Consider the following 13122-nt stretch of genomic DNA (forward strand, 5'->3'; position numbering starts at 1 on the left):
CCAGCTTGATTCTTAGTTCAAACACCTTTGGAAGATTAATTTTATGGTACACATGATACAAGCAGAGCAGAAAAGGAGATCAGGCTGGGGAAAGGTATAAAGTACAAAGCAGGGATGTAACTGACACAGTAATTGAGATATTTACCTCTTCTTGAGGCTTCAAAACTATCGAAAAGGTTAATTCTCTGGATGTCATAGGTTAATGTGGTATTAGGCATCAGTGTTCTGTTTCTATTAATGTTGGTGACAGCAAACTTGAACGCCAATTCTTCAATATTAACAGGTTCATTTTCCACAGTTTCGAATATCCCTCCTGTTGGAAGAGAGACAAATAGGAAGGATTATTTGCCTCTTAATTGCCACACAGAAAGAGGGAAAAATAAATTATGAGCCGTAATTTCTGAGCATTCATATTGGAAAACCTGATGGCTGCTCAAAGCACTACAGCAGCAGCAGGGTGGATCATTAGTTTTTATCTGCTGTGGCACTGGGGTTAACTCAGAATTATCAATGTCGCCCCACAAACACCTGGGGAACACAAGGTGCGTTTATTGTCCAGCCTTTTCAGAGGAACATGTTAAATGCTTGTGAAAACTTCTGTGCAGCTCCTTTCTAATGAAGGTGGGGATGCACATGGGCCTTGTTCTCCCTGCTCCAGTCTGATCTACGTTTGGAGATGGAACTTGGACGTGTGATGCTTTCTGAAGTGTTTCTGCACACCCTGGCAGTCCAAGATCCATGGAGGAGCTTGAGAGCTAACAGACTGAGAGTCTCCCTCGGGCTCTGTGTTCCCTCTGGTTTCTCCTAAACCTCAGGCAGTTGCTGGTCATTGCTAAGCTTGCTCAGGGACAGGGGAATGTTTTTGCTTTTTCCAAGAAAAGGGAGCTGAACCTGCGGACACCAGCTTTCCAAAAGAGAAGTGTAAATAACCCAAATTTAGGAAGTGCAGTGATCTTCCCTGGAGTGTGTCCTGGGATGGGGAAGGTGTCTCAAGGCCACAGCCTGTCCCAGTGGACTGGGATGTCTGCTCCCTCCAGCCTCTAGAGACCTTATTATGCCACAGCACATCCCCACTATCCAGGGGCAGTGGGATTTGAGGAATGCACTGCACACACAGCTGATTTTAAAGAATAGCTCCTCTAAACAGCAATCTCCAGCTTCACTGCTTGGTTTTGCAAGTGTAATTTACTCATTTAGCACAAGTCATTAGAGAATACTTTGGATTTCTCACTTACATATTTCCCCATTTCCCCATGTTAAATTTGAGGCCCCCCTCTCTGTATTTTCTGGCCATCTGAATACATTCAGCTCATGAGCTGCAACCTCCTGCAGTTTTGATGTCACCCATGTAGGAACAGTGCAGTCATTAGCTGACCATCAGAAATGGGAACACACTGGAATCAAAACCTGCTTTGAATTCTAATCCAGCCATGAAAACCCTGGAGGCTGCCAACCCCATTCTGGTAATGTTATCCCTGGAATAAACAGCATTGTTTTGTCTCCTGAACCCACACAGAGCAATGCCTGGACATGGCTTAAACAATCTGCCAACTTCAGCAATTTTCTTGTACACTCCATGGATTTCTCATGTACAATGTGCAGGTATCAGAACCTTGGAGACTTCTTCCCTCTTCCTTGAAAATGTCCAAGTGATTACAAAAAAGTGCGATACACAAAAATAGCAAAAAAAAAAGCCTAAGTGCAGGATTTGGAACCAAGACTTTAGCATTGAGTGGAATGCTAAAGTCAGCAGGATTTTCCAGAGCTGCAAACTCCAGATCATCTGAAGGGAAAAAAATTTAAAGCCTGTTCTTTCAGATCCAATCCTGTAATTCCTCATCCCAACTACCATCCCAGCAAGTTTAGTGGTTAAATTCAATTATCTTTCCCTCATTTCACCCGAGAAAGACAATTCTTTTCAGTCAGCTGCAATGCCAGCCTGGGCTTGGGCCAGAAAGGTTCCACTGCAGAATTTTCCTTGAATCCCTGCTGGAAGCAGCAGAGCATTGTTCCATCAGGGAGGGTGGATGTTACGGGTACAAGGGACAGCTCGAGATAACCTGGAAATAAGGGTGTCCACAATCCCTCCCCACTTCCAATAGGATGGGGATTTTGCCATTTGATCTTGGCAAAAATCCCCTCCACCTCAGAAATTATTACTGTGCATTCCATCACTTTCTGCTTTTTTTTTTTTTTTAATTAATTAAAACTACTTCATCCAACCACCCTTGAGGCAACCTTCATACCTGGATGTACACAAGAACTTCCTCATTCTAAGGCCAGAGCCATTTCCATCCCTCTAATCAACTGCCTATTAAATGAAGATTAATTGGAATTAATGATGTATAACCAGGAACTATTTATACTTCATTAGCAGAACTCCACAGGATTTTTCCTTTTGGAGAAGAGTGCAAGCTCAGTGGGCAGCAGGAAGGCAGGGAGGGAAAGGAGGAGTGATGGAAAGAGGGGAAGTTTTGTGTGGATTTGTTTTCTGAGCAAACGAATCAAAACTCTGCACTAGAAACACACTTCCAGGTTCCTTTTGCACACATGAACAGAGCCGGAGAGCACTCAGGATTGCAGGCTTTATTTGCTGGTGAGATACCCTGGAGAAAACATGGACTCATGGGATGGTTTGGGTTGAGGGGGCCTTTAAGCTCATCCAGTCCCACGCCCAGCCGTGAACAAAGCCCAGGAGGGAGTTCATGGAGGAAATAATTCCTCACTGTGACTGAGCTGGGGGATATTGCATTAAAAAGGCTTGGGCTGTACCTTTTTGAGCTTGATTCTTCTGCTCAGGCCTATTCAGCTGCTGAAAAGGAGTTGAATTACTGGATAAATCTGCATCACAAACAAGCTGTGCTGTAGCATTTTCATCCATACATCCCTAATGAAATCCAGCAATTCCATAAATAGTGTCTTCTCCTTCTTCTTCTTCTGACTGACAGCTAAGTTCAGAATTTATTGTAAGGTCCAGGTTAAAAGAAAAATAGCAGAGTAAGTGACAAGTTTGATGAAGAACCAGTTTGTCAGATGATTCATTTGAATAAAGTAATTACTGTACAACATTTTAAAAACAAATTAAGCACAGCATTATACAAGGGAAGGAAGGAAGGAAGAGGAAATCAATGTTAACTCAACATAAATGATGTTCCAGGAATGAAGTTGTTATTTCTGAGTGTGAAAACAAGCACTGGTTTTCATGTTGGGGTGCTGGTAGCACTTAGGTGGGAAAAACTGTAAATTTTGGGGTCTTCCCTTTCAGCTCCATCTTAACTCAGAGTGAATCCTCCACAGCAAACCAAAAGCTGCTGAGTCCTGCTCAGTGGCAGACCTGACTTTTCACTTATAGCACATCATTTGTAACATGATTTCTTCAAGGATGAAGGAAAAAACCTACTATCTGCCCCTCCTTGGAGGTTAGCAGTGGGAGGTAAGAGGGAATGACAGCCTGGTCCAGCTGCTCTGCCAAGAGGGGCTGGGCCACGTGCATGAGCCAGTGACAGCATCAGCTCCATTCACTTTCTGAGCACAAAAATGCCCACAGCAAGGAAAAATGTCACAGCTACACAGCACACTTCAGCAGGCACACCTGGAAAAGGTCCCCCAGCTCTCCCAGGCAGACAAATATTTCCATTTCAAGGGGTCATCAGGGACCGAGGGAGTTTCAGTAAAGGTTGGGGCTGAATCCATGACCAAAGGAGGATTTTACAGTTTATGACTCTTTCTAGTTGAGGATAAACCCCTGTTTCTGCATGGTTGGTGGCCAGATTTCCTGTCCTGGCTCAGAGGAGGAATTTTCCTGGGCTGAGTGTCAGCTGGGGAGGTGCTGGGACAGGGCTGACACATGGAAGCAGCCATGTGGAAGCACAGGCCCTGCTGGATGCTGCTCCATCCTGAGCTGGGAGCCACTCAGAGCTCCCAGAGGCAGCCCAGTGCCAGCTCAGGCAGGTGCTTTGCCAGCAGGGCTTCCACAAACACCTGGACATCCATTTCCTGCAGGGATTCCTGCTCTGAGAAGCCTCCCCTCCTTTCACAGGGAACCCCGGGAGGCCCATGAGAACTCATTAAAACCCACCTGGCAGTCACTGAGGGGAAAGGAGAGCTAAAATCCTAATGACTGCGAGCTCTGTGCTGCTGCTGTCCCCAGAGAGAAGCTGCTGCTGGTGCCAGGTTGATGTAGAGGATTCAAGAAGCCAAATGAGCACCAGGTTTGCCCTTGGGCTCTTTGACAGAGATAGGGATTCCAGAGGGGTCTGGATCACAGGCACCCAGTGGGGCTGGGGGCAGATTGAAGGATCAAAAAGGAGCAGGGCACAGCAAAGCTGTGCTGAGGAAGATGTTTTTCTCCAGATAATTCCCTCTGACAGAGCTCCACTTGCACTGGAACACCTGCTACTGGGAACCCCCTTAAGCATGTTTTTCCATCCTTATTTCTTAGCAAAAGTCAGATTCTCCTGTGCCATGTGGTGTCCAGCTTGGAGGGCAGTACCTGTGCACTCAGCACACTCATCTCCCCAGAAAATAATCCAAGAAGTTATTGCTCACAGTTTAGCATCATCTTCCTTTGCAAAGTCACCTCTCTGATGGTGTAAGGTCATCCAGAAACTGCTGTTACCCTGATTTCGAGAGGACCCATAAGCTACTCTGCTGTGTGATGTGCACTAGAAGCTTCTCAGGAAGAATGGTGAACAGCCCCAGTCCTGTAACAAGCAGTGACTGCAATTTGCATTTGCACATCCTGCGGGCTGCAGAGGGTTTGCCCCCCGAGGTTCTCCTGCAGCTGGAGCACGAGGGCCATTTGGCTGGCAGAGCCCATCCTGAGCCCATCAGCATTCTGGGCGCTGGCTGAGCGTGCAGCATCCCTCGGAGTAGGAGCTATTATCATCCTCCTTTTACACACACTGGAGCTGAGAGCCACGTTCCCACCACCACTCCCTGCCCAATCTGTTCAAAAGCTGCTTTGGAAGCCTTCCGTGCATTGTGCTCTGCTCCAGCCCATTCCCACCCTCGCCAAGCCCCTGGCCCTGCCCTGGCATCCCTCATCCCTGCCTTCTGCAGGCTGGGTCCTGGCCAGCCTGCCCCCAGCTCCCCTCCTGTGCTCCACCCTGCCACATGGCACTGCCATGGCCCTGCCCTGCCAGCTCCGAGATCACTGCCCCTCTGTAAGCCATCACCCATCTGGGGGCTCCTGCTTGTAGGGTGCACTCAAACAAACCCCAGGGCCCTGCCCCTGCCCTTCCTGCACTTCCCCTCCTTGTTTCCAGCCATCAGAATCCTGAAGGAAGGATGGTGAGCACAGAGAGGCAAAAACCCCACTCTGGAACCCCCTGGATTTTGGCTTCCCTTTCCCCAAATAACTCCCTGTCCCTGCAGATTGCAAGCTACTGGAGGCTGTAAGAAATTTGTAGCCAAACAGAGTAAATTTTAAATGTAATAAATGCAGGGCTGGCTCTGGGGCTGGGGGAATGGTTTAATTCTTCTTTCTGTGGCTGTGGGGAGCTGAAACCTCAGACAGGCTCAGGACCAGAACCCTGACCAAGGGAGAGGATGAGCCCCAAGTGTCAAACTCAGCAAATGGCATTTTAAATAATATTATATTGTTTATAATATATTAATATGTTAATATTTATTAATTATTCTTTATATTAATATATTATTTTTGTTTATAGCAAGGTCACTGCCTATTTGTCACATTTGGTATCTCCTCTGTTCCAAACTGCCTATCCAAAATCCAGCTCCATGTTCCAGATGTGGTTTTATTCCACCTGCTTTTGTGAAGGTTTTGCTCCCAGCTGTAACAAGGCTGCTCAAATTTAGCTTTTTTTTTTTTTTTTTTTTTTTTTTTTTTTTTTTTTTTTTTCCGAACTCTCAGAGGGGCTCAGCCTTTCTGCCCTTCTCATGCAGCATGGGTGGTGCTGAATGACCAGTGAAAAAACTGCTACAAATCCCACTTTGGGCTAAAAATGCTAAAGTAATTCTCCACCCAAAATATCCCCCGTGAGAGCCAGGGCAGCTTTTTATAATTATCTGCACTCCAGAAAGGTGCATTCAGCCCTGATTTGATCCTTTGGAAAGCAGAGGGATAAAAATACATGTGTGTATGTATATATAGAAAAAGTTGAGCTTATTAAGATACAAGGATCTGCCTTTTCCAATGGGAATTATTTCACTTCAGCTTGCAAGTGGAGATAGTTCCCAAAGGCACAATCGACATGATTCGTATTGCAGAATTTCTAAGGAATTAACTTCTTTTTTTACTAACAGCAAAAAAATCTGGTTGACCTGATTTAGGTATCTCCTGCAACACCAGGCAGGAACTAAAGCATGATTTTCGAGGTGCAAACTCTGGATTTGATAGGAAGTTTTAAAACTGTTGCTTTTCTCCTTTACATTTTATATCTCCCTCTGCCTGCACTATGCCATGGGCTGTGGGCTGTTCCAATCGTTTCTCCCGATTCCAGCAGGGTTTGATCAAATTCCCCCACGGCTGAGCACTCCTCCCACCACGCTGTAACAACTTAAATAGTCTCTCTGGAAAAGAAACTTACTTTCTCCTGCCTTTTTAAGTCTTTCAGAGCCCTGCTTCACTCGGTCTGCTTTTCCCGAGTGAGTGAGAGGATTTCCCTCCAGACATCACATTCACTGCTGATCATGTGCAGGACTACAGGCTGCTGCTAGAAATGGGAGGGCAACAGGAAAGCAGAGAAGAAGGAACAATCACCAAAAAAAAAAAAAAAAAAAAAAAAAAAATCAATGCTTATATTAAGGAGTAAAGGAAGGGGAAAAGAATTTGACAAATAAAAAGTAGAGTGGAAAGCAAGCTGGTGGGATGAAGACTGAAGGACTGATGCCACTGCTGGAGTTTTTGTTTACTGCTTTTATCTGAGTCCATCTCAAAAGTATTCAATTGCTTACAAATATAGTGAGATTTTTTGGGCAGATACGAAGCAATGGTACCTTACACTTGAGGAAACCTCAAACCAAAGGAAGCCACAGAGATCCCTAAAACAACAGCAAGGAAAATTGAATTCAGAGGGGGTTCTGCCACTGCTTCGACACTGACACCTGGTTAAATCAGGAGGATAGCTGCACAAAAAGTGCTTTACACTGTCCTGTGCAGTGGCTGCAAGAGGTGACACTCCCAGAAAGCAGCAATAAATACATTTCTGTATAATAAATAAATAAATTTTCTGCACTCTGACAGCAGATGACCCTGGAAACAGAAGCATTCACTGGACAGAGGCCCGGAAAGTTGCTCCAGAGAGGAGCCCTGAGGGGAGGGAAGATGGCCCCACTACAGAGCAGTTGGGAGTTTGCATTTGCAATGAAACTGCTTCAGGAAGAGCCATTTTTCTCCAGCTGTTAGCCAGGAATAGAAAAGGCACTTCAAAATCCAGGACAATGCTTTGAAATGAGCGCTATTTGGCAAACAGCATTTTTGTGCATAAATGTCAGGGTTATATCTTTAAAAATGACACAGTCTATCTTTTCCTGAGTGCCCATTAAGCACTATTATCTCTAAGATGCTTAGGAACGTAAGGTCTTTATTAAAGCTGAAGAAATCCGAGTTTATCCTGAAAAAGCATGGATAAATCTGATCACAGACTGTGCCAAAGTACATCCCTTCCAGAGAGGAGGTGCTGGAGGGAGGTTAAAGTTGGCAGGGGGGGCATTTTAAGCTCTAACTTCAGTCTTTGGCTGCTGTCTTTCTGAATTCCAGCTGCTCCAGCTGCCCTGAAGGCAGAGCTGCCGGTCTAGCCAGGACTGATGGCCATGGGGGATGCCTGGAAGCCCCAGGCCTGCAGCAGATCCCCCATTTGGAAACTGCTAGGCACACTTGGCACTTTGAACCACGCAAAAATCGTGTCCTGATCAGGAGTTCAAACATTTAGGATCCAAAACGACAGCAGCTCCTGTTGGCACACCCTCTGCACGAGGCCATGGGGAATTCTGGCTTTGCCTTCCATCCCAAATGCAACAACTGCTGCTGGCAGATTTCTCTGAGGCTGGAGTTGCTCCTCTCACTCTGGAGAAAAGGCTTAAAATCATTCAGCTAAGCTGGAGAGGACTTTGCCTGTGATTGTCCCCATCCTTCCTTCTCCCCAGATTGTTCCAGGCCTGGCATTAAGGCAGGATAAACCTGAAGTTTAAAAATAAAAACTGCAAAGAGACATGAGTGATTTGATTGATTTTCATTATAAGAAATAAATCCCCCTCTTTAGCTTTCCTTGGCATGGAGGAAGGGAGGACTTAAACCCAAATGTTACCAGGTTTCCCACTGGATCCATGGCTTTGATTCTCCTGAAGCTCCAGACATACAGTTGGTGTTTGGGGGACAGGAGGAAATGTGCAGGTTTTGCTCAGGATTTCCTTTAAACCTTACAGCAGCATATTTTCCCCATGCTACTGCATCATTATTCTGCCTCCCTTTAAGTGCCATTAATGCAGTTTCATCCTTAATTCCTCAGGTATCAGGAAGGAACAGAGAGAAAATGGGCTGCCATTCTCCATTATTTACCTTGCAGCCACAGCAGCAGCTGTTTTAAAGAAAACCAAGGTACATTTCCAGTCCTGGCAAGTGTAATGTCTGAGGAGCTCATGTGAGACAATGCTCTTAAGGGTGGGAGGTGCAGGTTTTCCAACAGATCCACTCTAATGAGTAATGTTTAATCAGCACCTGTGCTCTGAGCTGCCACATTTCCTCTTAATAATGATGGTTGGCTCTTGAACAGACACTTACTGGAGGTGCCTGCAGTTTAAAGCTTTCTTGGTAATTATCAATCTGGAACATTTCTATTCCTCCATCTACCGAGCGCCATTTGAGTCTGAAGAATGCCTTACTCAATGTCTACATTTGCAAATATCAAAGCACCAAGTGTAAACAAAACACTGCTGCACCTGATGACAACTGCACATCTAGTGCTAAATTATACAGCTCCAAGAGAAATATGGAATGGGAACCCAAACAACTCTAGGAACGCTTTCTCCTTGTAATGCTTCCCTCAAAAGAGAACTGAGAATGTCCTCCACCACAAATCACACTCAGACTGAGACATTCCACTGCAGCAGCTTCGCTGGGATCAGCTTTATCAGGTATTATTAGCACTGATTAGAGATGGTAGTTACAGCTATTACATTTATTATATTAAAGGTCTTCTTAGTTGTAATTATTACACTTATGGAGAGGGAAGTTAGATATGTACTTTGAAAAAAATGGCAGGAAAATCCTGGATAATTTTACCCAGGGGTTAAAACTGTGTTAAAAAATTAATAAAAAAATTAAAGAAAGAAAAAGACAGTTATCTGAAAAACTGATACAATATCTCTAGGCCCCACAAGGTGAATATCTGAATTACTAAATTGTTACTCATATTTTTAAAGCATTAAAGTTTATGCTACTGGGCATAAATATTGTAGGGTTTTTTTAGCCTCATAACTTCATTGTAAGAAATAAGTTTCCATCAAAATTCCATAAAATACCCTTGCCATGAAGAGGAAACTGTAATTAGTACAGTGTGTAAAGATGGCTTCAATTCAATTAAATATTTCCATGACTGATGAATCAAATGATGGCCTCGATGGCCATCATTTCAATGTGTTGCCACCAATCTCCTGACTGAACAACTGAAATTTCAAAACAAAATTAAAAATGCAGCTGATATTTTCCCTTACTCAGTTTTCCTCGGTGTGTGTCAGAATTCCCACTCAGGGTATTCCATGATCCTGTGAGTCCACATTTGAACAGGCTTATTGTTTTTTGGCAGAACTGACTGGGCTTCCTTTTGGGGTAAGGGCATTGAATTGAGCTGCTTGTTTATGCTGGGAGGTCGTTGGAGATCCTCTGCTGCTCCTGCCTGGCCTGAAACTTTCTGAAATCCTAGAGCAGCAATAAATGCTGGCCAGGGAGTTCAGACAAGAGGGGCGTGCTGCAGTGGGGCAGGGGAGCTCCTGGCAGAGTTCTGTGTGTCACAGCAAGCCGTGGCACGGAGTGATGTGACAACAGCAGCCTTGCTCCCACTCTGTGTTTTCTGAGACACAGAACATTGAAAAATGGTCAAATTACCCAGTGCAATACATCCCCTACGTAAACGAAATGCTGTGTACACGGCTCCACTGGTGATTATGGCTCACTACATGACATATGTCTAATGATTTAGATTGGCTGCTGTGGAGAGGGATTTAATTTAAGGCACTTATGGCATTGGGCTCAAATGATTTCCAGGGGTTGATTGAAGCTTATGTTTTACCCTGCAGCTTGTGCTCAGCTGAGGATCATCCTCTGCCTGCGTTCCATTTGTCTCCTGCAGGATCTCAGCCCTGGGCTCCTGCCACACTTTGTGTCTCTGTACAATTGTTCAGCCGCTGCCCAGAGCAAGCAGAACCTGCTGTGAAATCAGATGCCACACCAAAATCGCCCTGTCCCAGTATTTGATTTTTGTTTATTTATTTAATCGTGATGTCTGCAGTTTTTAAAGCCACCTTGGCAACAGGTTTTGGATATTGTTCTCATGAGAATTAGGAAGAGCTGGCCACCCATCCCTTAGAAAGTTTCTCCATTTCTGTCTCTCAGTGCTCACCAAGGGCAGCTGATTCAAGGAACCTGTGGGTTTGCAAGTATCCCCATGGAATTTGGTGGCAGCCTGAGCTTAGTGTGAGGCTGCAGCTGTCAGGGCCCTTCCCTGGGATGTCACATCCCATGACAAACCTACCCCAGTGTCCAGCAGCCACAGAAGCCCCACGGGCCCAGGCCCACATCCCTGGCTGCAATGAGGTGGCAGGGAGCTGCCTGGGGGTGAAGGTGGCGTTTGCTCCCATCTGGAAAGGCACTCCGTGAACGTCCCTGGCCTTTGGAGAGCCCCAGCACTGCCTGCTCTGGCAGGAATGCTGGTGAAATCCAGGGAGAGCTGGGCAGCAGGTCTGGATCAGTAAGATAATGGATGTGTCATTTCCCCTTGGAAAAGGCTGAGGCCACTGCAGCACTGCTAATTCCATCATCAGAGAATCCCAGGGTCACTGAGGCTGGAAAAGCCCTCCAGGATCACCCACCCCAAGCTGTGACCCATCCCCACCCTGTCCCCAGTCCAGAGCACAATGCCACCTCCAGCCCTTCCTTGGACATTCCAGGGATGGGCACTCCAAACCTCCCAAGAACCCTTTTTCTTACAAAGCCAGCCCCTACAGAGGAGATCTGCACTCCTCCCTAGCCCAGGAACATTCTGGAAATGCTGGTTTTCCTGAAGGGAAGGGAGCCAGCCTGAGCTCTGTGCAGCATCAGAAATCCCTTGCTCACAGAAACCTGTACAGAAAACCACCTGGGATTTGCGGGAGCATTAAATAGAAATCAGCTAAATGCGCTTGAAAGGAGAACAAACACTAAGCTACTTTAAATAAAAGAGTTAGAACATGGAGGTGTGAAATTTCACACTTTTCTGTGTGTGGATATTTTGTAAAGCTTCATTCTGATTCCTCTTTGCTCCCTGATGATTATTACATCTCCCTTGCACAAAATATGGAGTATTTCCTGAGAGGAACCTTTGCCTTCATATCCACTGTAGCAAATTAAACCTTTGAAATACTAAATTGTTTCAGAAAAGGGAAACGAGGGCACCCTTTAACTCCCAGATGACACCAGGCTGGGTGGGAGTGCTGATCTGCTGGAGGGCAGGAAGGCTCTGCAGAGGAATAGGCTGGATATCAGGGAAATTCCTTCCCCAAAACTGTGAGCAGAGGTAGACTGAAGGTTTGAATTCTAGAAAAGGCAATAAAAGTACATTATTAGGCATTTAGAACTCATTTCTGTTCAATCAAGCTGCAGCAGGGAGCCGAGTTAGCTTGTTAATATAAGAAATTGCTGCTGGTCCTTAACACATTTTGATCAGTGTGTGAGAACTGGCAAGAAATGAAGAGCAGGAGAAAATTAAAAAGATCATCCAGAAGTTTCTGACTGGCAAACTCCTGCTGCCTCAATCCACTGGTTTTTTTTTGCAGGTGGTTTCTGGTGAGCTCCTGGAGCGTGACTTGGATCTTTTCAAAGGGGTGGAGATCTTTAATATCTCCTTGTGAGGAGGTTGTGCATTTTTTACACCAAGATGTAAAAATTATTTTCATGCTGTTTCTGCCCTGGAAGGAATCTTGCCACATGCCCTACTTAAATCCAAATGAACTTGGGAAATTGTAACATGAACTTTACCCAACCTGCCCCGTGGCATTCATCAAATTAAACATTAAAAATCAGGAGGGTTGTACAATAGCAATGCAAACTTAAATTAATTCATTTTCTCCCTCTTTTTTTTCTCTGCTGAAAATGGAGAGATGTGAGAACCATCTGAAAGCCAGTGGAATTTGCAAAAATGAAAATAAAGTGTTTTCCACATTTCAAGCCTTTGGAAGATTGCTGATGCAGCTTTCCAGCAAGGAGAAAATGGAGAGACCAAAGGTTTGTCCTTTTATTTAAAACACAGCATGGCCTGGGCTCGCTTTGATGTTCTAACAGTGAGACTGATTTCTCCTTAGCACATGAAATTATATTGTGGCATTAGGATTAAAAAGAAACACAGCTCAACTAGAAGCTGTATTGCTCCATCCAGAGCCATACACATTTTTGGTGTTTTCTCTTTTGCTTTTAGGGAGTATTTTCTGCTGTTTTTCTTAACAACTCTTAGACATCAGTGGTTTAATAAAATCATCTCATGTTCTGAAACATTTGGATAATGAACTGAGTGATGGAGCTGTCAGCTCTCTGCTGCTCAGCTGACCAGCTGTCACACCAAGGACTCTTTGGCAACTGGGAGATGTTGGGTTTGATGTTTAATTCCCTTATTCCATCAAAAGACTTTATTTGAAAAGAGTCTTTGAATCATGCATGTGCTGGAGATGTTCCTTATATCTAAATCTGCAAGCAGCAAGGGGGTTTTAAAGATTAAATCACTTAAAGATTTATTCTTTTTTAAAGAAATGAAGTTTTTCTTCGTGTGGGGACTTGTGCTGTGAAAGTGCTTCCTTTGCATTATTCAGACTTGGTGGTGATTAATCACAGATTTCCTCAGCCAGCACCTCGTGCAGAATGTGCCTTGTGCTGCAGGGGCTGGGACACAGCCCAGCATCTGCTGGGGCCCCTGC

General features: G+C 45.0%; 1 protein-coding gene and 1 long non-coding RNA gene across 5 annotated transcripts in view; one reads left to right on the forward strand and one right to left on the reverse strand.

Moving 5' to 3' along the window:
- GRIK1 (glutamate ionotropic receptor kainate type subunit 1) overlaps positions 1–13122 on the reverse strand; it is a 104247-nt gene that overhangs the window by 53385 nt on the left and 37740 nt on the right. For all 4 annotated transcript variants that reach the window (XM_068180410.1, XM_068180407.1, XM_068180411.1 and 1 more), the window contains exon 2: positions 146–313. In XM_068180410.1, coding sequence (XP_068036511.1) covers positions 146–313 — 168 coding nt within the window. The remainder of the gene's footprint in view (positions 1–145; positions 314–13122) is intronic.
- LOC137468590 (uncharacterized) overlaps positions 1–13122 on the forward strand; it is a 45210-nt gene that overhangs the window by 25486 nt on the left and 6602 nt on the right. The window contains exons 3-5 of the long non-coding RNA XR_010996036.1: positions 8472–8560; positions 10258–10427; positions 12314–12439. This is a non-coding gene — a long non-coding RNA (uncharacterized lncRNA). The remainder of the gene's footprint in view (positions 1–8471; positions 8561–10257; positions 10428–12313; positions 12440–13122) is intronic.

The sequence above is a fragment of the Anomalospiza imberbis genome, chromosome 2 (genome assembly GCF_031753505.1).
Source record: "Anomalospiza imberbis isolate Cuckoo-Finch-1a 21T00152 chromosome 2, ASM3175350v1, whole genome shotgun sequence".
Taxonomy (NCBI): Eukaryota; Metazoa; Chordata; class Aves; order Passeriformes; family Viduidae; genus Anomalospiza; species Anomalospiza imberbis.